This window comes from Rhopilema esculentum, chromosome 1, assembly GCF_057945365.1.
Source record: "Rhopilema esculentum isolate cy_ngs chromosome 1, ASM5794536v1, whole genome shotgun sequence".
Taxonomy (NCBI): Eukaryota; Metazoa; Cnidaria; class Scyphozoa; order Rhizostomeae; family Rhizostomatidae; genus Rhopilema; species Rhopilema esculentum.
In genome coordinates, this window is record NC_142815.1 from 3619665 (window position 1) to 3647300 (window position 27636).

At 39.3% G+C, this 27636-nt stretch overlaps 1 protein-coding gene across 5 annotated transcripts in view; it reads right to left on the reverse strand.

Annotated features, from left to right (window-relative positions):
• Positions 1–703: 703 nt before the first annotated feature.
• LOC135690363 (colorectal mutant cancer protein) overlaps positions 704–27636 on the reverse strand; it is a 72184-nt gene continuing 45251 nt past the window's right edge. For all 5 annotated transcript variants that reach the window (XM_065207888.2, XM_065207889.2, XM_089115828.1 and 2 more), the window contains 9 exons: positions 21115–21135; positions 20149–20402; positions 19637–19727; positions 10122–10189; positions 7093–7221; positions 6423–6758; positions 4187–5311; positions 3165–3503; positions 704–1573 (listed from right to left, as the gene is read on the reverse strand). In XM_065207888.2, the coding sequence (XP_065063960.2) occupies positions 1487–1573; positions 3165–3503; positions 4187–5311; positions 6423–6758; positions 7093–7221; positions 10122–10189; positions 19637–19727; positions 20149–20402; positions 21115–21135 (2450 nt within the window). In that variant the 3' untranslated portion in view covers positions 704–1486. The remainder of the gene's footprint in view (positions 1574–3164; positions 3504–4186; positions 5312–6422; positions 6759–7092; positions 7222–10121; positions 10190–19636; positions 19728–20148; positions 20403–21114; positions 21136–27636) is intronic.

Genomic DNA, 27636 nt, shown 5'->3' on the forward strand with positions numbered 1-27636 from the left:
ATCGTCGAAAATCTTTGAAATTTTTTTGCTCTAAAAGCTGATTATTTTTCTTTCGTATGATCAGATAAAACCGTATTTAATCTTGGTTGGGAAAAGAAAAGCGTTTTCTCAAAAAAATTAGCGACTTTTTATGGGGGTGATTTTTCGATAAAAAAGTAAGGCTATAGCCTTGGAAAAATCGTCGAAAAATTTTGCAATTTTTTTCCTCTAAAAACTGATTAGTTTGCTTTAGGATGATCAGATAAAACCGTAATTAATCTTGATTTGGAAAAGAAGGCCTTTTTTCAATAATAGTGATTTTTTAGAGGGGTCAAGTTTTAAATCTTTTTCTATTTTTAACGGGTAAAAACTGGTTTTAGTTAAAAGGTATATGATGGCTTTAGAATGCATATTAAAGCTTTTCAAGAAGTTCAAGAAAATAAATATTTCCAAAAGACCTTAGAATTCTTTTAAATATAGCGTCATTTTTTTATGAAAACTAACCTGTCTCGAAGTATATCTTTGTAAAAAACCTTTTTTGCGACAAGAATCACTTTGAATAAAGTAAAAGAGTGTTTTTCGATAATTTGATAGCAGCCCAAGGGCATTTTATCAATGGCAAAACTTTTATTATACATATGGGGGGGGGCGAGGAAGATAGGCTTACAGGGGGTAGGGGCAAAGGCAAACGCACGGAAGAAAGAGAGAAAATTGATAAGACTGATTGACATGAATCATAACTGATCTTTGTATTAGCAAATTATCAAAAAGATGCCAGCATAAAATTACTGGGAGGTTCCAAGAAACGTCCGGTCAATTTAAAATTTGGTTTCGATTGAAAACTTATCAATAAAAACTATTGCCTATACTTTATGAGTATAAATTTCATCGAGGTTTTTAAACTCCATTGTTCTTGAGTTAAGGATAACAACACACTAAGAGGAAAAAGTTAGTTTCTATACACTGCAAAAGCTCTGGTTTTTGCTATTGTTTAATCGGCAATCTTGTTGTTATGACGTAAGCAACGAATGATTCTTTGTAATCTCTATTCTGAGAAATGTTTGAAAATTCCAAGAAATACCAAGCGATACTTCATTTCCGGTTCCGGCTGGAGATCGGCTCATAGCTTACACCCAAAAACAAAATCTGTAACCACGTGATTTGTGTTCTATTCTATTTGCTTCCGCTATAGCGATGTCTGGAGCCAGATATGTTTTCACCACCAATATTGCATGTCTTCCAAGCAATAATAAATCCAAAACTTTTTTTCCTGGGTCGCAAACAGCTTATTTCCGCATTCCGGATCTGTTCTCAGATCTTGTCTTTGAAAACACAAGATTCGAAAAACCAAACACAAGTGAAATTTGTGACAGAAACAGTCTGCTCTCAGTCATGTTCTGAACACAGTACTGACAAATTTAAGAGAACAGTAATTGACAACACGATGACAAGGCACCTGTTGAGTTCTTAGAATTCTTCAACAATGGCAGCGCTTTCCAGGAACTGATCATAGCGAGGATTCCTTTTGTCGCCTTGGCTTCGATTTGTCGTCATCGCCAGTAAGTTTGGATATTCGCTCTTTGAGAACTCTTGTCTGTGAATTTAAAAGGAATTTAGTAAAAATGACTAAATACGATTGAAATTTGATAGAATTGACAATGAAGAATACGGAGAATGAAAGAGGAGAAAGAGAAGGATGAAATAGAATATTATGAGGAAGAAGAAGGGAAAGGAAAAGAAAAAAGGAAAAATGAAAGAAAGTGAAAGGAGGAGGAAGTTTACGAAGAAAGTAGAGGACAAGACAAAGTAAAAGAAGGGGAGAAAAGAGAAGGGGAAGAGGGAAAAGAAGAGGGTGAAGAAGGGAAGAGCGGAAACTGGGGGAGGAGGAGGAGGAAGGGAAGAGGAAGAAGAAGAGAAAAAAGAAGAGGGAGATAAAGGGAAGAGAGGAAAGTGGGAGAGGAGAGGGAGGAAGGGAAGAGAAAAAAGAAGAAGAAGAAGAAGAAGGGAAGAGAGAAAAGTGGGAAAGGAGAGGGAGGAAGAAGAAGGGAAAGGAAAAGAAAAAAGGAGAAATGAAAGAAAGTGAAAGGAGGAGGAAGTTTACGAAGAAAGTAGAGGACAAGACAAAGTAAAAGAAGGGGAGAAAAGAGAAGGGGAAAAGGGAAAAGAAGAGGAAGAAGAAGAGAAAAAAGAAGAAGAAAAAGAAGGGAAGAGAGAAAAGTGGGAAAGGAGAGGGAGGAAGGGAAGAGGAAAAAGAAGAAGAAGAAGAAGAAGGGAAGAGAGAAAAGTGGGAGAGGAGGGGGAGGAAGGGAAGAGGAAAAAGGAGAAGAAGAAGAAGGGAAGAGAGAAAAGTGGGAGAGGAGGGGGAGGAAGGGAAGAGAAAAAAGAAGAGGGAGAAGAAGGGAAGAAAGAAAAGTGGGAGAGGAGGGGGAGGAAGGGAAGAGGAAAAAGAAGAAGAAGAAGAAGGGAAGAGAGAAAAGTGGGAGAGGAGGGGGATGAAGGGAAGAGGAAAAAGAAGAGGGAGAAGAAGGGAAGAGAGAAAAGTGGGAGAGGAGGGGGAGGAAGGGAAGAGGAAAAAGAAGAGGGAGAAGAAGGGAAGAGAGAAAAGTGGGAGAGGAGGGGGAGGAAGGGAAGAGGAAAAAGGAGAAGAAGAAGAAGGGAAGAGAGAAAAGTGGGAGAGGAGGGGGAGGAAGGGAAGAGAAAAAAGAAGAGGGAGAAGAAGGGAAGAGAGAAAAGTGGGAGAGGAGGGGGAGGAAGGGAAAAGGAAAAAGGAGAGAAAAAAGAAGAGGGAGATAAAAGGAAGAGAGGTAACCGGGGGAGGAGGGGGAGAAAGGGAAGAGGAAAAAAAAGAGAAAAAAGGAAAAAGAAAAATGTAGGGGAAGATGGAGAAGGAGAGGAAGAAGGGGAGGAAGAAGGAGAGGAAGAAGGGAAGGAAGAAGGGGAGGAAGAAGGGGAGGAAGAAGGGGAGGAAGAAGGGGAGGAAGAAGGGGAGGAAGAAGGGGAGGAAGAGGGAGAGGAAGAAGGGAAGGAAGAAGGGGAGGAAGAAGGGGAGGAAGAGGGAGCGAAGGAGAAAGAAAATAAAAAGAAAGGAAGAAGAGGAAGAATTTGGTTAGAAGAAAAAGAAACAAATTAAAAAATGCGAAGAAAAAGAAGATGAGATTGAAAAAGGAATAAAAACCACCAAGTACCTGTTCCTGGTGTTTTTCAGCCATTGTTATCAACTGGGCCTCAAATTTCTTGAGCCTTGACGCATGCCGCTTCTTCGCTTTTTCGTATGCGGAAACCAGAGCGCCATTGGCCCGCTTCAAGTCGCTGATATACTCCGCCGTCTGCTGATGTCTTATTTCCGAATTTTTTGATAATTTTTCTAGAGTGTCAACCAACTCCTGGATCCTTGATTTCAACTTCTTTTCGCGCCGAGCCGCTTCATGTAGGTCTTGTGGGATGTCTTCTTCTGACGCGCGGAATTCACTTACAGGCAAACCAATTGCCGCATTACCGCTAGCGGAAGAATGGCCATCGTCATCCTATTAAGAAAGATCGAGGTTACTAAATAGATTTTAATTCACTTGTTTTGATAAAAGGAAATGCTATAAGGGGGGGGGGGTTGATATTAGAAGAAAGCAATGAATTAAACAAAAGAGAAGGAATAAAACAGAAGAAAAGTGGGAAGGGCGATGTAAGAGAAAGACAACGGGATGGGGGGGGGGGGGCTGAACCAAGGAAGCGAAAAAGTGGAGAAAAAGGGAGAACAGTAAAGAAAGAATGTGGTAAATAGAAAAGAGTAGACAAAGATGAAGAAGGGGTAAGGGCGAAAAAGGCAACAAAAGAAAGGTGAAAATAAAAACAAAAAAATAATGTGGGATAAAAAAAGGGGGTGGGGTAAGGGAAGAATGAGGCAATAAGAAAAAGAGGATGAAAGAAAGGACAGATACAGAAGTAAGGATGGCTAGAGCATTGTGGGGTAATCGGGTCAATTTAGGGACATTGGTATGGGGTAAGGGAAGAAGGGGGCAATAAGAAAAAGAGGATAAAAGAAATGACAGATACAGAATTAAGGATGGCTAGAGCATTGTGGGGTAATCGGGCGGTTTTGGGGTCACTGGGATTGAGAAATAATATTATAATTAATTAGATGTTCAGGTGTTCTAATTAATATTTCAAAGTACCAAAAGTAGTGAAGGGAAAAACTACGGATTGTAAAGTTTACCTGGGTCGATCCTCTAAGTTTTCGCTCTTCCTTTAATATTTGTTTTCGTTTCTTCATCTGTTCTTTCACTTCACTTTTCAAATATTCTATGTGTGCAATGTAGCCTTGCTCTTGAGCTTCTCGACTGTTCAATTTCAACTCAAGAGCTTTCCGTTCTTTATCGAGCATAAAAATTCGATGCTTTAGCTCAGCTCGCTCCTCTTTCAACGCCTGTAATTCTTGTAGTAACACCGCAGTTTCGAGATCAAGACTTCCTTTATCGCCAGTTTCGATATTTGAATCATCGACAATCTCAAGTACGTCCGTTACGCTTTCAAGTTCGACAACCGTTGTTTCGACAGTGCTTCGTTCGGTTTTCAGCAATTGGACGTATTCTTTTAACCGCAATTCCTCCTCTTTCGACAGTGTTTCGAAATTTGAAGAATTTGCCGAACTTAACGTGCTTGTACGGCTATTAAAATCGAAATTTTCATCGAAATTCAGAAACGGACTTCCTGTTATCGCTGCCTCGTATTTACGATCAAGTTTTTGCAGTAAGTTTTTCGCGTGTGATTCGGCATCCCTGCGTTTTGTCTGTGACGTCTGGAACATGGCGATTCCCTCATCATCATCGGGCAGGTCATCCCCATACGTCAATTGGTAATGAGAATTCGAAGTTAGCGAACTTGCGCCCGAAACATTAGATTTCGAGGAGTTGGTGCTCGTAAGAGATTTGATTGTATCTGTCGCAAACGACTGCATATTGCTTCGATAACTCGCAACAAGTAAGTCCTGTTCGCTTTCTTGCAATTGTAACATAACTTCGTAAGCTTCGACAATTTGATCCGTGTTCTGTAACGCCAAAACTAACGCCGTATCTTTGCTTTCGTATTTTGCGACAAGCAAACTCAAACGCTCGCAATTTCCTTTACTCTCTTCAAGACACAACTGCAAAAGATCGTTCTGCGATTTTAAATGCGACAATTTGCTCGATAAATGTTCAACTTGAAGCTCGAGTTCCCGCGTTTTCTCGAGGATTTCTGCGCTATAATGTCCGTGAAGAGATTCAAGGACCTGATCCAATCTCCTATAGGTAATCAAAGAGTTGAGAAGAGTTTCCGGAATTCGGGTTCGTAAACAGCGGGTCTGAAAAACAGAAGAATAAAGTTATACAGCTGAACGAACAAGCTTAAAGGTGGGGGGGGGGTAGGGGGAGTAAGGGGGTAGGGGGAGTAAGGGGGGTAGGGGGAGTAAGGGGTAGGGGGAGTAAGGGGGTAGCGGGAGTAAGGGGGTAGGGGAGGTAAGGGGGTAGGGGGAGTAAGGGGGTAGGGGAGTAACGGGGTAGGGGGAGTAAGGGGGTAGGGGGAGTAAGGGGGTAGGGGGAGCAAGGGGGTAGGGGGAGTAAGGGGGTAGCGGGAGTAAGGGGGTAGGGGGAGTTAGGGGGTAGCGGGAGCAAGGGGGTAGGGGGAGTAAGGGGGTAGGGGGAGTAAGGGGGTTAGGGGAGTAAGAGGGTAGGGGGAGTAAGGGGGTAGGGGGAGTAAGGGGGTTAGGGGAGTAAGAGGGTAGGGGGAGTAAGGGGGTAGGGGGAGTAAGGGGGTAAGGGGAGTAAGAGGGTAGGGGGAGTAAGGTGGTAGGGGGAGTAAGGGGGTAGGGGGAGTAAGGTGGTAGGGGAGGTAAGGGGGTAGGGGGAGTAAGGGGGTAGGGGGAGTAAGGGGGTAGGGGTAGGGGGTCTCAGTCAGTTGAAAATGTTGTGAGGAAAACCCTGTACTCTTAACAACGAAATATTCCTGGATGGGTGAAAAAGTACAAAAGACAGTCAATTTAAAATAAGCAATGTTTAGAAATATAAGAGGCAAAGGGTCATTGAGCTTAAGAAGAGGTAATAGAGCTCAAAGTCAAGGGACAAAGTATATTAGCATATATAATGGTTTGTGACACTGGGACAAAATGGAATGACATGATAAATGATATGACTTTGACAGAAAATGACACGACATGACATGACATTGACAGAAAATGACATGGCATGACATTGACAGAAAATGACATGACATAACCTGACATGACACAACAGAAATGGTACGATATAACATGATACAAAATGACTTGGAAGCCAATAGCACAACAACGCATATCAGACCAACATGAAATGATAAGACATGACATGATTGACACATGACGGAACGACTAATAATCCGTCATTCCATAATCAGGCAATTTTTAGTCATTCCATAGTCAGGCTACAAGAGTCACTCACCAGTGTATCAGTAAAATCCGTTGACTTAATATCATCACCTACAGATGACCCTAAATCGCTTGACGGTCCCGCGTTATTCTTTTGCCGCTGCAGCGTAGACGCAGGACTTCCCGAGAATTTCATTGACTGAACAGGGGTGAAAGGTGACGAACTCGAGTTATGTAAGGATGGTTGTGTTTGAATTGAGGTTCGCCTCGATTCTGCGCTCTGCATGTGAGGTTGTCTTGGGAGCGAGTTGGTACGATTGCTTCCAGCTGAAGGGGTGGGAGAGGGGCAAGGGATAGGGGACTGGCTGGCACTTGTGCGTCTTTCCAAGGCATCTTGCAGTGAGCGTATCTGTGGAGAGATAATTCAAAGGAAACTTTAGGCAAAAGCCATTCCAGACTGAAAATGGGTTTAGGACATATATAAGAGGGCCATTACTTGGGAAGGTTTAGAGGCAGTTTAGGTAAAGTATAAAAAGGCAGTTTTGCAGAAGGGGCTAACAGCTAGGGCCTTGGGTTTAAAACGGAGCCGTTATTGAAAGTGGATTAGGGTGGATAAAGAAAAAGACTATGTTTTAAATGGGAAAGGAAGCGTATAAAATACATAAAAGCATAGAATCAATACTTTGTCCTTTAACATACAATCACTTTTGCAAATAACAAATTTCTCTTAAATTTCAAACTACCTTCTTTCGAAGCTGTTCACGCTCCTCCCTAACGGTAATATTCGCAGCTTTCAATTCCTCTAGCTCCTGCTCAGCTTTCCTTAGCTTGCTCCGCAGTTTGTCTCGTTCTCGATGTAAGGTGCCTATTTCCTATGGAAGAGAGGGCGAAAGGATGAGACTATGGAAGGCAACTGAAATCCGATCTAATACGAGAGAAGGGTTTATACCGGGTTGCTATTAAGGGGAGGGGAGGGGAGGGGAGGGGAAGGGAGGGGAGGGGGAAGGAGAGGGGAGGGGGAAGGAGAGGGATAGGGGAAAGGAGAGGGATAGGAGAAGGAGAGGGAGAGGAGAGGGGGTGGTTGGTTTGTGTTGTTGCTTGCAGAAGTCATGGCCAAATCCAAACTTTAATTAACATGGGGCTTGATAAACGGGGGCATCGACTTTTTCTGAAGTGAAAATATTGTAGATTACCAGGATATTTCGAGCTTCGAAATTTGATCCGGACGCTTCCACTAATGAATAAGGGGGTTCGGGGGAGCGAGGAGAAAAGGGTTGTCGGTGTAATACCTCGATTAAACCCCCTCTTTTTACCATGTAAAATGACAGCCTTGTACATCAGTTCTTAAGTTGATATGGTTCTTATGTTGCTTAAGTTGCTTTAGGGGAAGGGGTTTACGGGGGACGTCATCCCGAATGGCATGCAAAATTGCGAAATGGCCTTGGGGCAGTTCTTATCGTCAAATAACATAAAATGCATAAGGTGAGTTCAACAATAAAACGCAGTTCTACAAGCAAAAGCAAAACAAACACAGTTTCATTAACAAAAAAAGAATATGGATATAAGGAGAGTGTAGTTTATTATAAGTACATTTTTGAAAAAAAAATCAAAACACGGTTTGAGGAGTAACGAAGCGTAGAAATGGTGTTAGAGGGAACAGCAATGTTTAGTTTATAGGTATCTCTGGTTAATGAGAGTTTCAAGGAGAGTATGGTTGATAATATTGCCTTAAGCAAAACATAACATACTTTTATAAATAGCAAAGAGTTAGCATGGTGTTTTTGGGACAAAACAAAACATTAAGTTCTGAAGTTCCTGATCATAACAGTTGTAAGGAGAGCATGGTAGATAGTAACCATGGGAAAACATAGTATAATAACCAGCCTAGACTGCACTACAATTTCAAGGTTGAATAAAACTTAATCGCGCGATACTTGAGCTTGCTTACAAAACACGTTTTAATGAGTAGAAACAATCGAAAACTCACAAAAATATTTTGCATTCGCTGCACGAGTACAAGCTCAAAAGCCAAACTACACGATTAACCAAAATACCTATCTTGCAGAGTAAACGAGCAAAGATTTCCCGAATTAATAAGCAAAATTTCGCTAAACAAAAATCTGATTTCGAAAAAGATTTCCAATTTTGCGATAAATAGAAAGCATATCAAACCTTTCGTTGGGCGCAAAGAACGATTATTGAGTTTTCCTTCATCTCATTTGAAAACTGTTCGCAACATAATGAAAGTTTTAGCAAATCGTCGCGTTTAACAGGTGCATCAGACAGGGAAAATGAACATCCGTTGTTTACAGTCCCCGTGTCACGTTACGTTAGACAGACGGGGGGAGTCTGGGAACTATGACGTCACACGAGAATCATAACACGAGTTGAACGACAAACAAATATTTGGCAAAGAAACAACATTCGATTATCGGAAATTGATCGAGGAAAATCTTAATCGGGGGAGGGGGAGAGGTAAGGGTGCTGGATGCTGGGGTAGCTAGGCGGACGACAGAATTAGAATCTAGAGGTTATTTTGTTTTTGACAATAAACCCTTAGTTGGAGGGGGACGCCCTACGCCACTCCTCTGGCTACGCCTCTTAACGGCTATTTCCTTCGACATAACCCGCTTTTATGCTTATAGTGGAATCCCCCTTGTTAAGTCTAACCTCTGAACAGGTTTTTTAATAAAAATTGGTGATCATTTTTCTTACAAATCGAGATCAGCAAGCAACCATATCATGTCTCGTGGGCTAAGTGTTTTTAAGAATTAAAATAACTCTGGCGACAAATTTCAAATATCTATGAACCAGCTCGGTTTCTATGGCTACGACATTCGGTGACTGTTTTACTCTACACAGCCCCCTGTTTCTAAGCACGGTGACTTACATAACCCCCTGTTTCTAAGCATGGTTTATCCGATTACTAATAGAATACGGAAAAGAGTCAAGGAATATCTAACAAAGGATTTTTTTAATACCTTTTTAATCTGTGTTGGTTACTATAAATCTATCGGGTTCCAAAAGGGAGATTAATTGACCCCCCAAAGCTGGGATTCCAAAATTTCTCACGAAAAGTCTACCGGGGTATTTGTAAAATCTCAGTTTTCACGGCTAATTTAATTCCGCGTGGAATTAAACACGCATCTGCACGAAGGTTCGACGGTGGCATTTTAAAATTAAGAAGTATGTCAGGAAACCTGAGATATAAGATTGTTTGATCGGCCATCAAATTTTGATTATTAAAAAGTTTTGGTACAAAGCTAGTGGCTTAATGCAGTTTAAGACAATTTAGTTTGATAACTAAGGACCCTCCAACCAAAATGAAACGGTTTTATATCCATGTTCTCAAGACCTCTCATCTCATTTTCAAAAACATTTTTTTAAAATATTAATTGCTGCTCGACAATTGTTGACCATCAAACAGAACTTTAGATCCAATTTAATAAAATGGACAAGATCATGCCACTACGATTAAACGGGTCTTTGGAAATTTGTAGATATGACCAGGTACCACGGGGTAAAATATTGATGGGAGGGGGGCTTAAAAGTTTGTTTTTTGGGGGAATTGATAGGAGCTCAATTTTTAAAAATAATGTGGGGCCAAGCCACCTAGCTCTTCATCCCTCCCCCCGCTTCTGTGATTTTGCTTCGTACGCCAGTAAATCATGGCTCGCCTCTACAAACAAAATGAGCTCAAGGAAGCCCAGTTTAAATAATTTTAAGTAAATTTTCTGTCGGAACCTCCTGAAAATTGATTTAAAAAACAAACCTCTTGCGTCTCAGCTGGCCTTCTGTGTACACAGTCCTCGTTTGCATTTTCTTGTGCCTCTGTTTGAACTGTAAGAGAGAAGCGTAATTATCGAGTCGCAATAATATGATTTTAATTGCCAATCAAACAGTATGGACAATACAGAATTCGAATGTTTAATAAAACCACGTGACTGGTGGCATCTGAATTCTATATGAAGTACCACGAAGAGTTATCATAGCATTTCACATTAAAGGCTCTTGCGCAACTAGCATGCTTAGCGGCAACTGTCTTGAGAAATTAACTGTGTTTTGTATTTTCATGCAGTACGATATTAGGCCGGTTTTGAAGGTATAATCGCAAAGCATGCCGGTTGGGCAAAAGCCTTTAACTGGAGAAGATACCAAAGATACGCTGTGGAGAAGCGTAGCCCACTTGCTAGTCCTTGATGCGAAAAGGAAAAAAATAATTCGAGCCGAAACTGTAAAATCACTTTTGGTAAAACCGCACATTACAAAACATTGGCCCAAGCACTCGTACCAACAGCCACTTTTTTGCAAAAAATTTCCAGTGATTAAAAGAAAGTACTTTTTCGTCCTCCGAAAAATTGTTCTCTCTGACACGCACACAGATCATACTAAATTAATTTTTCGCAACTGGCAAAACCTACCCTGGCGGAAATAGAAATGACAATGTTTTGTTTTATGTGAAGGAGAACTTATAGAAACGATGTGCCCAATAGGATTTCCCGCCATCTTGATGACGTCAAAGTACAGGAGAAAGAAGAATCTCTCTGATTGTAAATAATCGCTAGTCGATAACGCGATTAACCATGAAGCGATTAAGCGATTGAAATGTTCTTGCGAGATGATTCAGCGATCATATGGACAACATGATAATCACATTTCAGGATCGAATAATCGATTACTCAACACCCGTAGTCAAATTTGTGATGAATCGAAAATAAGGCACAAATCACATTGGCCAATCAATGGTCACGTGCTGGACTGGAACTTTAATAATTGGACCACCTTGAGAGTGACTTTAGGCCCAGTTTGGTGCGAATATTAAACGCCAATTTCACTCAATGTATAAACCACACGATCCACATAAACGCAAAAATGAACTAATTTGTATTAGAGTAACACGACCATCGCAATTTATTGCCGCATTTCGCCAACAAAATAACCCATAGATGTACCAAAAATTCTCAATTGCTCCACTAGCGATCAATTAATGGCTTTATGGTGAAATGAGTTCACGAGGCAGTTGGCAAATTTCATCCACGATACACATCAGAGCATGTGGCCAAGGGTTCGATTTGAGCGCGACGTAAAACGATGTTTGGATGGCAGTCGAACGCGAAACAATTTCGAGAGGAATCGAGCGTCGAAATCAGCATCGAAGTTCGTAATTCATATGAAATATAACAGTAAAGCCTTCGATAATTCCAGGACTTGAAGAAGCAGTAAGCGGCTGTGTTTTCGGCAAGAAACGACGAGACTCGAACGAGCTTCAACCTCCGCTTCAGTGGATGGATTACCCGATTTAAGTAGTGTGTTTTTTGAAAATGTTATTAAATCCTCGGTTAATTGCTTCTTAGTTCATTCATTTAGAGACTTAAAATGTCCATTCAATATTTCAACAAATTTATCCACTTGAGAATAGGGAGGTACACAATGTTGTCCAAAAGCGGATAAAATCTGAAAAGTTTTTACTTTAACCTCAAACAAGGGATTTAAGACCTTATTAAAGGGCGCTGTATATTTAAGTTTCGAGATAACAATGTTTTCGTGTCGCTTGGGAGTCCATTAACACAAGAGGTACAAACAGTCTCTGACCTGAGGCAAACTGTAAACGAATAGGGCAAGCGCAGCACCATAGCACATGGGCCGGGCAGAATATTGCTACAGAATTTGGACCTATGACTCTGGCAAGACCATTGAAAATAATTGATTCAAAAAGAGCCAAGTTTTGCATTCAAAAATCAAAACGCTGACGATTATGTTCACTTTGAACCGATCCCACAGAAATTATCTCTATCAAGTACTGAGTGAATGTATCCAGCGAAAATAAGGTCCTTTTTTATTAACAGCTCAGGAAACCATCCATATTGTAGGCAAAGGAATTAACGCGTAGTGGAGGTTTAGAAAACTGGTTTTTGCAATTTCTGTAGGCGACAATTTTAACAGATCTTGACTGAACACAACATTATATGTGTTCCATGATCTTTATTGGTGAAAATTCCGGATAATGAAGTTTATAGGTGGCAAAACGGATTTCCAGAAGAAAAAAGGATAGATTGTAACAACACAACCAGAATTTTACAAAAGAAGTGCCAACACTTCAACAGAATTGCAATGTTTGGCAAAAACCAATGTTTTGTAAAGATACAAAGCAAAAGAACTAACTGGGACAAGAACCAAAAGACCTCCCAACTCGGCTACACTGCAAACGATAGTAATAAAAGGTGATTCCACACAAACTTTTTGTTATAAAAAGACCTCCAAAGTTTGCGTCACAGCAGCCTGGCAATATATGGCAAAAACCGATGGTTGGCAAAAGCTCCAAGCGAAGATCTTGAGGCACACAAATTCCAATTGACAACGAATTCCACGCAGGGTTTTTGTTGAATAAAAAGACAAAACTTTTGCAGAATTGGTAGTAACTATTGCAAAACTATTGGTAGTAACTTTCGTTTAATCTAGTTTCGAATCACTGCCAACTTCGATGTTTTGCTTGTCACCAAAAAAGAAGGCAGGTTTGGAAGTTGCAACTGTGTGAAGTCATCCCCATGAAAACTATCGTTTTCCGTTGCAAAAAACACGTGTGAAAATCGGTCGAATACACGAATGACTTCAGCTGAATTCCCAATTTTAAATCTTCTGTTGGATTTAATCACAATTGGAGATCATGTATATTCTGGTCACGCAAGTAATAAGATATCGTGGGAATCGGAACAAATTTGAATGATGCTACAACCCCATCGCATCAATTTCCAATATTTTCCTAACGTCGTAACAAAGTATTCGAAGACAACCAAACGATCGCAAAACTGTACTTTCCTTAAAGTGAAAGGTCGTATCGACGTTGCGCAAGCGTCGTATTTACGAATTCCGCGAATTGTCGAAACGAATAATCGAAAAATATATTCACCAACAGCTACAAGACTTCTGTCGTTGTTGTATTCCTGATTATGAACCGAATTCTAGGCTCAGTAGTGTGAAAGCAAGAAACATATGAGATGTACTGCCTGCGTATACGAGGCGTTGCTACATTGAGTAAAATAAAGCCCTGATCTTTTAAGGGCTTATGTCGTAATCAAATTAAGGAACTTGGGATGAAGGAATTGTATCGCTTTGTGTCCATATTAAAGGGTTTCAGAACAGCTTAATCCGAAGTTGATGTTCGAAAACAGCGTTAAGATTAACCCGTTTCGAGACAGGGTCCAGTGAACCCACAATACAGCCAGACGGATTACAGCATTAAAACTTCGAAGAGATGGAGATACGAATGTGTCCAGTTGGAAATATTTTACGAATGTGTCCAGTTGGAAGATAATTACACATAAGTCCAGTTGGAATAATAACGAATATTTGTCTAGTTTGGTAATTTGTCCGGTTCCAGTGTCCGGTTAAAGTGTCCAGTTGGGATACGATTTTTTCCAACTACAATACTCTTAAGAATTTGTCAAGGTTGAATGTTCGCCTAGGTTTATGCGAAAGTGTCCAGTTGGAATGTTTTTACGAAAGTGTCCAGTTCGTATATTTTACGACTGTGTTCATATTGAACAGGCAACTGTCCTACCACCTAGGCCCTGTGTTCGGAGAGCTGGACCAGGAATGCTACGACCATCACCCCATATATAGGGGCAATGATGTGGTAATACTGTACATGCCATAAAAGGTCTTTTTAGCAACTAATAAAGGAATTAACATTCTAAATAAGGAACTTACAGCACCTATTATAAAGGATAACCCACCAAATAAGGAAACACGATTAGAAATATGGAGATATTATCTAATACCTTACCAAATATAGACATGTCTATACTAAATACGGATGCACTAGAACCAAATAAGGACATCCAAATTTTGATAACCTTTCGGGGAGACTAGACGTCTATACATCAGAGGAGACCCTGAGACCAAATAAGGCGACCGCTGCACCAAATAAGGGGACTATAAGTTTTAACAGGTCGTATAATGAATTTAAAGACTATCAAGGAGGCAGATAATCTGTTTGTCATACGCCAAAAGTCGTTTTACTTTCGATCAATTGGGTCAAGTAACTATGCAGACATTCAAACTAAATGTCATATACCAGAAGAAGCATGCTAAAGTTAGGCTCAAAGCTTTGTGATGAAAAGAAAACCATTGGCAAGCGACTTCCACTCCTTGACACGGCCGATCCCGTGTCAAACGATGACAATTGGAACAATGTTTAAGACCATTCAACTTACAAACCAGAGAAATTAAAAGTCAAATTAATAAGTATTCCATAACAAAGGAAGGTTTTTAAAGTCGCTAAAAAATCGTAGATTCCCACGGTGGCTGGATGCCTCGTTATCAATATCTAATTCCCTGTATTAAATAGATATCCGCACTGATCCGAGGCAGAAACTTGCCCGGGGGAGGTAAAATGGGGGCAACTCGGCTAATTCAATTTTTTGCTTGGATATATTATCTTTTTGCTTAGAAGAAAATTTATCAACCTTGCATTTCCGAATCGTCACAGCATGAAATGAAGAAAATATTAAGAGATACAACAAAGACATAAATCAACTTAAAACAAAATAGAGACTGTTGTTCAAAATCTTAGACCTTATAATCATGAAAAAAATAAATCAAGGATAAAGTGCCCCTTGCGGTCAGATGGAAATATGGCAGTTGGCTGAGAGGAGTTTTGTCAGGAATCGGAGAGAGAACTCTTCTAAAAATGAGATTTTCCATGAATTCGAGGAAAGATGAAGATGGGAGAGACAACTTTACAACCCATTATTGAGCAATTGGTCAGTTGCATTGTCCAGAACAAGTAGCATGCATTATTCGTAATTAAAATTATGATGGGCGTGCGAATTTAAACAGGAAATCAATGAGATTTTCGGAGAATTACGTCACAATTCAAATCGCCATGGAATTTTCAATGCCGTATTCATGAAAAATTAGCAATTAATCTTTGGATGTAAGAAAAAACATAATAGCACGGATGATGTCATGTTTTTCTGCCGCTGGTGAGAAATGCTGAATTTTTCTCATAAACAGGTAATGAAGGCAGAAACCTCTCTTATGAAAAGGGGCCTATTTGAAAGCGGGTGAATCTTAAAGCGACGTCATGTTCTTTGCCGCTGGTGAGAAATGCTGAATTTTTCGCATGAACGGACCAGGAAGGCAGAAGCTTCTCTTAAGAAAAGGGGCTTATTTGAAAGCGGGTGAATTTAAAATGAGGGACGAGATTTGATAGGGGAAGTAAGACAGGAACTGTTTGATCAAATGGGGGCATCTTTCAGAATCATAAGGGAACATGCGACAAACAGTCATGGGTGTTTCGGTAGAAGACAGACAGAAACGTCGTCAATTTAGGCCAATTTTTAAACAGTTCAAGCCATTAAACAATATTGGTTCGTGCAGATGATTTATTGACCGTTTTCTAACCAAAGCCTACGCTTTGACAAAATCATGACCATTAACACATACAATAAAAAATCTTCTAAGCAAATGGTGATTCGTTTGAAGTAGCGTGTTTTGAATTCCAAAACCTTGATGCAATGGCGACAACAAAAATGTGTAAGGAGGAGCAGGTATATACGAAGGAGTAAAGGGGGAGCGACGTGGGAAGGATTAGTGAGGTATGAATATGAAGGGGCCAAAGGGAAACGGGATAGATTAGATGAAGGGGTTGGACCAAATTGAGCTATGTGGGGGCGGGCAGCAATAAATTTCTGTGATTTAACAGTCTTTAAAAAACCGAGATTTTTTTCTAAGGAATCATACGATATTAAGAGTTGATGCATTTTAACGAATCGAACATCGGGCCTTATGCATACACAGCTGAACCTTGACGCACTCAATCGGCTTTTTCTTTATGGTTTGTCATATAATATGAAAATCTCCTTGCATATAAAATGGAAAGTAGTTTTGGGATCCGAGCAGTGGTGTCGCGCTATCAAAATAACAAGGGGGGCTCTTGCACAAAATGTTGCAAAAAACAATGGCAAAATTAGAAATCTGTCAATTTTATCGGCATTAACAAGCCTTTCTGAGCCCCCTAGCTCTACATCCCTGGATCAGAGGTGGAAGTGGGGTGGGGGGGGGGGTTAAATGTAGAGACTTGTGCGCTTCAAAGAAGAGGCAGCAGACAGGTTTAGCCACGAAGACGACGCAAAGGAAATTGCTTGTGGATTATCCAAAATATCCCAGATTATTTCGTGATATCCTACAGATTGAAAGAGTTAACCCTAAAAATGTTCATCGCTGAATTTTCACAGATATTTTCCGGAAAACGGCAGTCATAGCACGCAATCAGGAACGAAATGGACACTTCATTAACTTTTTATAACAAGTTGCTTGGAGCAATTCTATATCGAATAAAATAATGTAATTTGCCAAGCTCAGTGTGTTTACTAACCAAAGAAAGCCTATCGTTCTATTTGGGACAAAGGGCAAATCGCCCCATGGACAATCCCGTACAACGTTAGTGAAAACTTCAGTACATCCTCTAGAAATCCTTTCGTTTTGGGGGAAAATCTCGTACTTTTTTGAAAGAACCACTCCACTTGGCATGGGTTCCAGAGAAAATTCTCCAGACATGATGAATATACTTTAAAGAAACCCTTTAACATAAAATTGCATAAAAATCACATATCCTATCATGTTTCTGTTACGTCACAGTGAAATCATTCAATTACCTGGCATTTCAGTAAGATTGAGGTATTCACCACATGCATAAACCATAATACCATACGTGCGAGTCGACAGCATCGCGTAACAGTTGCGAGCACAGCGTTAAACTTGACCGTACGTCCACAAATGCAGGGATCGAACTGAACAGTAGATCATACAACACGCACTGGTATGTAAGTACAGGTTTTAGCAGTTTCCTGTCCGATGCTCAATGTTTTGAAAATCAAATACAAAACCCTTATTGATTTTAAATGACTAATGCGGTGTTCTGATTCTCATTGTCTTCGGGTATAAACTTCGGAACTGGAATCGGGCACGGAATACATGAGTACAAGAAAGATGTTAACGGAAATAAGGGAGGGGGGGTGAGAACACTGACAAAGGATAGCAATAGTGACAATGGGTAGCAACGTTGAAAAGGGGTAGCAATGCTGACAAGGGGCAGCAATGCAAACAAGGGGCAAACATGTCTATGAGTATACAGGTCAAGTCAGTTGTCTTGAATTCTAGATGAAATTAAATTTATTCGAGATAGCGGATATTCGATTTAACGGGTATTCGAAATGATGGAAAGGTTTTTCTAAATCAACATTCGACTGAAAAACGCGGGGAATCAAAAATTGAGATAAATGATAATCGAGATAACTGATATTCGAAATAACGAGTATTCGAGAAAACCGATTTGTTCCATATAACCAGCATTCGAATAAAAAACGAGAGGCAAGAAAAACCGCCCGAGACAGGAACTGTTTTGAATTAGCACCGTGACTGTGGCATATTAGTTTTTTAAGAACAAACGAAATTTGCTGTTGATTCATCCGTATGTTAGTCCGTGTCATACCTTCAAAGTTAAGAGAGGTTTAAGTTGTATATTTAGCCCAGATCAATCGTTATAGTAACAAGTGGTTACAAGGGGTTACAACGGAGATTACGTGTTCAGTCATAAGCCTCTTTAGTAATGTGTTGACAATGGTGGCAGAAGAATGACAATGTCGTATTTGAAAACTCAAGCTTCAGTAAAACGAACTGAACGAAATACCAAAGGAGAAAAGATCCCAGATGTCACAATATATAATTTCAGGTTTCACTGTTCCGTGTTTTATGTTTGCCACCAGACTACACGATCAGTGGTGTGTGAAGATCAAACACAGAAGGGAAACATGATATATATTTTAACAGATAAAATACGGAAAATAGAAACAAACTGGAAGAAACCTGAATTCAATATTTGCAAGTTTCTTGTGGGCAAATAAAAGAAAACAGAGTCTCTAGTGGGTCGCTTTTGGGACAGAATTGGCAAAAAAGCAGAGAGGTTAATGTTTTAAACGAAAGGAAACCCCAGCTCTCATCCCACTGTGCAAGAGCAAAGCAATGGCGCACCCGAGATACAAAGTTGGTAGCGCTAAGGGTGCACCTAAAAATCAGACCAATTAAACTATAATATACTAGAAGAGATAATAGTGGTAGCGCGCCTGGCACTTTGAGTCATGGTTTTTGCGCACCAGCATCTGAGGTTCGGGCAGTTAGCGCTTATAAGATCTTGTCAAATCGGCTTTAATCTGCTAACTGGCTCACATGGGGTTGTACTCCTGCTATGTAGGTTCAGCGACACATAAAGAAGTGGGGGTGATTCTTTTACAAAACTCAGTAACTTCTATTGAAAATAAAAATTCAGTTTCTCGGTGCGTTCGTTTTTCATCAGCGAAGAAATCACAGACCAGAACATTTTTGGTTTTAACAGGTGCCAAATTTGAAACAATTTTTTATTTTAAATGGCTGATTTCTCGAGTCTTGCAAATCATTTTAAGACCAAAGATCTTGTGTCAACAAACAAAACAATTACAAAACAATATTGAACAAAACAATTACAAAACAATCATGGAGAAATACGCAAACAAAACAAATTTTTATAGGATGAAGAAATATTTTTCAATCTTGTGAAAAAACAAACATCAGATGAACAAAAACAATGTTTCAAGCTTTATTTTGAAAATGAAAAGAAACTGAAAATCATGACGGTCTTTAGATTCTCAAAGAGGTCAAATTTTTTACTGACTCGGGAATGAATGAATGTTTTAATTGTAGTGGAACTGTACAAACAAACCTACATGACAATCTAATCTAACTTTTAGTTGGAACAGCAAGAAGAACACAGAAGCTGATGTCTAGTGTTTAGAAATATGGGGGTTGAACTTTACGAATGGAGAGTGGGTGTTGTAGGGTAACATGCAGATAAAATTACCGCCCTCGCGAGTAGGGTGTAGTCAAAACTGAAGATTAAACCGGGTGGTAACTTGAACGAATGGAGGTTAGTTGGTAAGAGGGAGCATGTGTAAGACCCCAATGACGTCATCATAGGCGAGGCCATCTGAAAGGGTATACCTCAGTTCTGTCTCATGCGATTAAAACATGGTCCCTCATATATGCCGAGCCATTCTTTTCAACCTTGTTGAAATAAGCACTACTCTGATATTATGACGTCATCAGCCTCACATTTTCACATTCATTTGGATATCTAATCTCTTTATCAAAACGCGGTCAGGAAATAGACGTGGTGTTTCTCCGATAGCAAGTCACCAGACCTCATTACATATAATTTTTTGCATACTTCCACACAATATAAATATAACTTACCAATTCTTTGTTCCTCCGCAGTGGCACGGATTTCTTGAGCAAGCTCCTCTTTCGTAGTTTCAAAGTTGACAACAGCATCAACGTCTGTCTCCTGTGAAGGAGCAATAAACGGTCAGGGTACACGGGAAAGGTCAGATGAGAAAATTGAATGTTTACTCGTAATGGGGGGGGGGGGCGCAGAAAAGAGAGACCCGGTGAGGGAGGTACCTCAATGCCTCTCTGACCGGTGTTGATAAAAGGGGCAAAGGGGGCGAATGTGCTTTTTTCATAAAGTGCCCTTGAAATCAGCTTCTTTTAATGATAAAAGAGATTCATACGAAATTCTGACAATAGGGCAATCTTCATAACGACACTTCTTACGTCAGCAGTTAGCACATTTTCAAGTTGCACGCAAAAGTTCGAAATAAAATGACAGTTACGAAGGAATTAGCAGAAGCTGGGAATTATCTTAAAAATGCCCTTTTATTGAAGCCTGCCCCCTGGTTCTTGTTGGTTCAGATAATATTACTTACTTTCTCGTTTTTAGCCTCACCAGGCTTTTTCTTGTCGGTGATCGACTCCAGATTCCCGATAACGCGTTTGAGAACATCGTACTGATCTTCCCGGTTCTCGGAAATCGTCGTATCAATACCATCCGGTGACGTCACTTCCTCTTGAGCAATATCATTGGTCGCTGCGAGGAAGTTGACTTGGTTGGGCCCCGCGTCGATTATGCGATGCTCGCATTCTGCCTCACCGCAGGAGCACTCTGTACAAGCATTGGAACCTATCAGGAAAGAAAAAAAAATTTATAAGAAAATCTTTCACCCAAGTTGGTTAACTTCACACGATCATTAAACAAGCAGATATTGCATAAAATTATAATTTATGTTAATTATATTCATACTAAGATAATGAATATTATGTTTTACAGATAGGTCTGCCATACAGTGCTCAATGCCGTACAGGCAGAGCTGTCAATGCAATTCGATGTATAGAACAGGAAGGTTTTAAAGACTCATTGCTAACAATGAGCCATTGCGCTACGCAAGCATCCCATAATGCATTTTTAGACAGTCTGAAATCAATTTTTGTTAATCCATAGAAGTTTACTGCCATTGTTTGGACCGTCGCCACGCTCGCAAAGGCCCATTGTTAGCAATGAGTCTTTAAGTTGCTACTTCGCGATACATCAGGCATTTGGTGTGCTTATTGCTAGAGCATACAGTAACAACGCACATTGACTGGGAAAGATAACTTTGTTATAAAGTACACGAAAAAAGGTTTATGAACAAAAGAATGAGAAGTAACGGAGGTTAACGACCAAGAGTCTTTCCCTTGTACAGATCTATTTATGTTTTTTGAAAAAAAGTTTTTTTCGGCTTTGTTGGTTAAATGGAGATGACAAAGGCAGCGAATGTGAAATCCGTTGCTGTTATACAGTTGCCCAGAAACTAGTGATATGAATTTGCACGGAATAAAAGGAAATTTCAACTCACCTTCGGAACGGTTTGAGAAACCTGAAAAAAACAGAAATTGTAATCAATGCGATGTTTTTTAAAAAATAACTGACAATATTCATTGATGAGTGATCAATCATTAGTGATCGTGATGATTGGTTGATGATGAATGTGATAATAAGCATGATGATTTAATATTTGTAAGGATGTTGTTGAAAGGGTGATGATGCTGATGATGACTAATGACAATTGTATCGATTATTACTACTGTGATTAATGATTTGTTGATTGTAGTGATTGATATATTGATTGACTGATTAGTTGATTGGTTGTAGTGATTGGTTGTAGCAGTTGATTGATGATTACGTTTATTGATGATTACGATGTTGATGATTAAAGATGATTGCTGATGATTGATTGGTAAATTGATTGAGTAAAGTGATTGGTTGTATGACTGATTGACTGATTGGTTGACTGATCGATTGATTAAAGTGATCGATTGATTAAAGTGATCGATTGATTAAAGTGATCGATTGATTAAAGTGATCGATTGATTAAAGTGATCGATTGATTAAAGTGATCGATTGATTGATGATTACAAATATGATTGTGATGTTGATCTTCGTAGCTATCATGAAACATGACTAAGACATTGAAAATGACTCACAAGGTTATTGCTGAGAACAAGATTAAAAATCACGATCGAAAACAAATGTTGGTTGATAACAATAAACCCACCAGTTGTTCGATACAATTTACGTCACTAAATGACAAGATGAATGCAAGCCTTTCGGCAAAATCGTAATTTTAAAGATAGAAGCCACGCGCAAAGCGGACACGGAAACAAGATTGCCAGTTGATGGCGAAGTTATCAAAAAAAGAAGATTATTTCAAGATTGTCATATCTATGCTGCATGATACAGAGGAGAATTTCAATTGCAAGTGATCCAAAATTCTAAAGTATTAATTTTGGATAATAGCGATTTCCAGGTTTGAAATTGAAAGAGGAATTAAGAACGAATGATCTGCGATAGCGAAGCTTATAAAAACGTCTTCATGAGAAGCACAAAGAGAGCTTTTAAATGTTACTGAAAAATCTTGTCACGGCTCTCTTACAGGCTTCAAGATTCAACAGGTTTCTAACAAACTTGACAAGCTGTTTTTGAAAGCCATAAAACGAAATCTTTCCAATGAATCTTTTGTTTTTATGTCCGTTTAGGTGCAGAAAAAAGCTACAATTTGAAAGTGTTTGAAATAATATCAACGAGTTTTGAAAAACACAAGCAGATCAAAGATTGAATAGGGAAAAAAAATTATGTCAAAAATAAATGCTGTAGAAGGTTAAGAGTTGAGTTATAAGAAGACAAATTATAAAAAATAAAAATTATAACGACAAAAACTGCGAGATTGAACATTTAATGAAAAAAATGAGTCTTTCCCATAGTGATTGGTTAATATGAACAATGGGGTCGATCCAACGTTGTCTCTGATTGGCTACATTTGCTAATAACGTCAATCAAGCATGAATTGAAATCTCGTGAAAATGCAATTGGGCACGAAAGTTGATAGAGTGGTTTCAAGCAAAGACCAAGAAGTGAATGAATTTCATTGGAAAAAAAAGTGGATTAAAAGTAACTTATAACTTTCAAAAGTAATTGATTTTTAACGAGAAAATAATATGATCTAGTTAGAAAAACAACGATTCGAGATAAAAAAACGATCAGTTTGGAGTCGAGGTAGCCAAAATAACATTAGATTTCAAAAGGAAAGTAGCCCACAGCTCTTAACATGATTTAAGAGAATCGATTCTTTGGTGACGTTATTTCATTAGGTATTCAAGTTGGGCAGAAGAGTTCGTGTGCGAGTCGTTGGTTCTGTTGCAGAGAAGAACGATTTGATGTCTTATGACAAAAGGACTGCTGAGAGAACTTGCATGTTTAAGCATGCGCAATAGTGCTTAATTCTAATGCGCGTGCGCAAACAAATATGAAAGAGCCTTTTCGCTAAGCAATTTTATATGTTCTCATATCAAGCAAATTTTGATTGAGAGAGGAAAGGATTTAAATGCAATGGTAAACATTTGACATCTTAGTTGCAGTGAATTTTCTGAGTCGCTTGTTTGTGGTGTCGTTTTTGTATTTAGAAATTATCCGACTTTGGGGAGAAAATTAAGAGAACTTCAATACACCAAGTTGTATTGGGTGCCCGTTGCCCCCCTCCCCATCACCCTTTGATTTTTGCAACTGTTTAAATGGGTGGTTTAATTGACTAAGACCTAATTTATATGAATGAAAAACCTTTTCCTGGAGACGATGAGAAAAGAGAGCACGATAAGAATTAGGCATAAATGAGAGAAAGGAAGAGGAGGATTGCCAGTGGGGAAAAGGAGCTTGGGTGTAAAAATTAAGGACAAAAAGTCTTGGGAAAGTTTGGCGAGAAAGTCAGTCAGGATAGGTGGCTATTCGCGAAAAATTTACAAAAAATGACACAGGGAGAACTTGAAGGGGAGTTGGGTTTAAAAGTTATGGATACAAAGTCGTGACACACTTTGATAAAACAATTCAAGTGTTGGCGAAACAGAAACCAAGAAAAGGGTGCAGGGAGAGCTGTGAAGGGGAGTGGGGTCCGTAAAAAATCATGGCACAGTTGGATGAGGATAATTCAAGATAGATAGGCACTGGCGAAACAGAAATGAGGGGGGGGGTTTGGGGTGCAAAAGAAAAGGACAAAAATCTTGGCACACTTTGATGAGAAACAGTTGACTTACAAAAATCCATTCTGCTTTTATCTTCTTCCGATTTGTATCTTCCATACGCTCTTAATTTCATAACATTGCAAACGATCAACTTCCACTCATTTGTGCCACTCGAACCGAACTTAACACTTCGTACTTCCATTTCACGGTAGGACAACCAACGCGTGTTCGAAAGCCAAAATTCTGCCAACGGAAATTTCCAAACGAATTTCACGCTTTAAATTACGACTTTTCGCAATTTCTCCTTCTTACGATAGTCTTCATCTTTCGATTTTACGGCGATTGACCGAGCACAGGATTCAACAGCTAGGTTTCGCTAAGCTCAAATTCGACAGGATTCGACAATCTTGTTTCGAAAATCTATAATTCGAGGCTATAAGTACAAAAGGCATAGAATTCTTCAAATTTTTTTGGCACAATATCTTGTTTCGCCAAGATAAACTTTCACACTGGAATTGAGATTTCTGTTTTAATTGTTTTCAAATTGGAGTCTTTAACTATAAAACAATAACAAGAACTTTTTGTCCCGCGATATATCGTCCCGTAAAATAGTTCGGCAATCTTGTTCCGCAAGTACCAAGTTTCGCGATGGATTGGCCAGTTTAGTTTCGACAATTCCACAGTTTCGAACACTAACTTCAGATCATCAGTAATAAAACTTTCTTATTTTCGTCCGTCGAATCCATCCAAGCGAAATGATCTTGCTGTTTGGATCTTTGCCATCGACCAGTCCAGTGTTGTGTAGATTGAGCTTCTAATCTCACTGACGTCATACTCCAGATCTATGCCACCTGTCGCCTTTGCCTCGTATTCATTAAATGCTCACGCAATTCGACTCGTATTCATCAAATGCTGACGGGATTAAATGAATCACTTCCAGATAAATCAACTCACTGCAGACTGCATACTGGCCTGAAAATTCATGTTTATGAACTGTTAAAAGTTAAATAGCCTTTTACCGTATTCACAGCTGCTATCATCGAGCATGTTTGATCAAACCTTATCGACTCCTCCTGTGATTTACGTAACAGGTTTGCTTCTCCAACGGATTTCAAAATCCCCTTCAACCAATCAGGAACAAAACATAACAACTTTCAAAACAGCAATACAACGTCCTAAGAATTTATAAATTCTCTTCCAAATTCATTTCCTACTCATGGCAAGATTCACAACCAGGTACAGAGCATATGGCACATTCGAATGAAATTTGAAGTCATTTTTCTCGAAATTCTTTTCAGCTTCGCTGTCAAACCACAATTGTTTGATAAATGAGATATTTCGTCCACGCAATTGTGATTGAGAAATCTTGCATTCGCAATTGTAACTGTCAAGGAGGGCTTTTCATTCAATGGAAATTAATCTTAAACGTCCTAACCTCAATGACACTGATATTTTGAGATCAGTGTCAGCAAAATGCACGGCGCGTGACTGACGCACCCCGATTTCAGGCAGAAAGCGGATCCCTGAATCCAAACGAAGCTGTACTTACAATCTTGTTATCTGTGATATAAGATCAGGGAATCCTACAAAATCTTGAATGGTAGCTGCGTTAAAATCTTCGAAAAAGGCTTGAAATCGAAACAAATCATCTATACTGATTTTTAGAGTTTGTGGCTCGAAAATGAGCAACCGAGCTAATCTCTAACAGGATTAATTCAATCTTGGAAATCCAATGTTAAATACACGAGCAGTCTCAAAAACAAACGTTTGCTATACTGATCCTGGAAATTCAGTATTATCTGAAAAACGTTATCCTTGAATCCAGATTGTGTTTCAAACTCAAAATTTCAAATGATGTAAAAATTATCTATGAAGTTGGTAATGACTCGAGGATAGGGTCTCGTAACAAATCCAGGTTAAGATGTCAAACTTCACAAATCTTAATCCAGCATCCAGATTCCGATTGAAGGACAACAGCAGAGGATTTTGATCACCAATCTGATAAGTATAATAACCACGGATTTCTTGTCAATTATTTTCTATTCACAGGATTGCTTAAATCTCGATTCAGATAAAATCCAAGTCAATCTAGATTCTGATGATCTGCCTCGACAAGGGTGCGTAGATATCCGATGAAGGGTGGTCACAGGCAGCAGATTTTAAAACTTGAAAACACTGAAGCAGACTTGACAAATTTCACCTGTATTTTTGACTTTCGGTGATTTGATATTTCATGAAGAATACTTAACAGTTGTGAGGCCCATATGCGTACAAAATCAAGCAGATTCGAACAAAGATGAAGGTTAATCCAACACGGATTGACAGCGTCAACTCTTCACTTCTAAAGATACATCTGGCGGCAAAACTGATTCAGGCGTGGTTAAACCAACTCAAACAGGCAAATCAATCGCTGTCGGTGGTGATTTCTCACAGCTCTCGCATCAAAAAATTTATCAAAACCTTCATATTGGATTTCTTTTACTTAATCAATGTTGCGGTGGGCGGATGGCAAAAAATCGCTAGGTCTTCAAAATCCTGCGTCAAAACTGGCAAGACTCAGACAAAAATACACTCGAGGTTGTGTCTTCGACCAAAATTACGCGCTTTAGTTCCACGGATTTGGCAAATAGCTTAGTAACAAAGTTAAAAGTATGTTATAATCATACTGTCTTAAGTGCATGACAATTTCGGTCTAATCTCAAGGTTCAACAGTCCAGACAGCTAGCTATTTGTCAGAAATTTATCTTCGCACAAAAAATTTAAAACACAAAATGTTGGGCAACGTAACTTTGTTTATACCAACCAAACCACACAGAAAGATCGTACGATACTGGTAATCCAGGCATGAGCCCTGTTGTTTCCCTGTGTTCATGTGACGTCAACTGTCCGGCAACAGAAGCTTTAGAAGATCTTAAAAAAATCGATTAATTCCAAAAAGGGCGATCACACAGATATCCAGAGATGTCCGAATTCTTTAAAATGTCCGAATTCTTTAAACTGTACCATTTCAGTCCTGAACTCGTGTTAAGTCACCCGCCAAATGATACAAGTGAAGTTTCCAAATCGTGACAAGCTTGATCAAACAAAGCACTTTACAGGTTCTCAAGCATTTAACCTCCAAAAATATGGTCTTGTTTCCCTGTGCTCAGGTTACGTCACAACAGCTAATGCATTGCTAGGGTTTCAATGAAACCATTGGTAATTTCTGTTGATGATGACGAACTGAATCCTTCATATGTGCCTCTTATATGTTGCTTCTTTCAAACAGAGCTAAAACTCCTGTTTTGAATGTCCTCATAAGAATGCACCCTGCTGATTCTCTCACATATTCTCACACTTACTTAAGTTGGCACCCAAGCAACCAAAAATTAGCAGCCAAGCCAAATTTTCACACAAAAGATCTTCCCGCGGATTCTAAAAGCCACAAAGCCAGCACCTCAAAACAGTTTTGAAAACACTGTAACGTCTGATTGCAATATTGACAAGTTCAGATAAAGTTTGGGTCCTTTATGGAGTTAAAATGTTTGTTTGATCTTCATTGACTCTTTCGTTGAAATTTTGAGATAATTACCTCAGGAACTATTGAACGAACGGTTGAATGAGTAAGTGTGAGATAAAATATCAGTGTTGAGTATCCAAAGTTCTGTATGCCCAATCAAATTTGTTCCAGAGGCATTATATATATTCACAGGGATGAATAATTTGGTTATCAATGAGAAAGTTTGTGCTTAAATGTATGTTTGTATTTAGTGGTAATAACATAGCAACATATGTTTATGCGAGCCGGAGATCAATGGCAACAATCCATTTGAATCCAATGTTTACAAACTAAATTGTCATACAACAAAGGTTGCTATATCTTACGT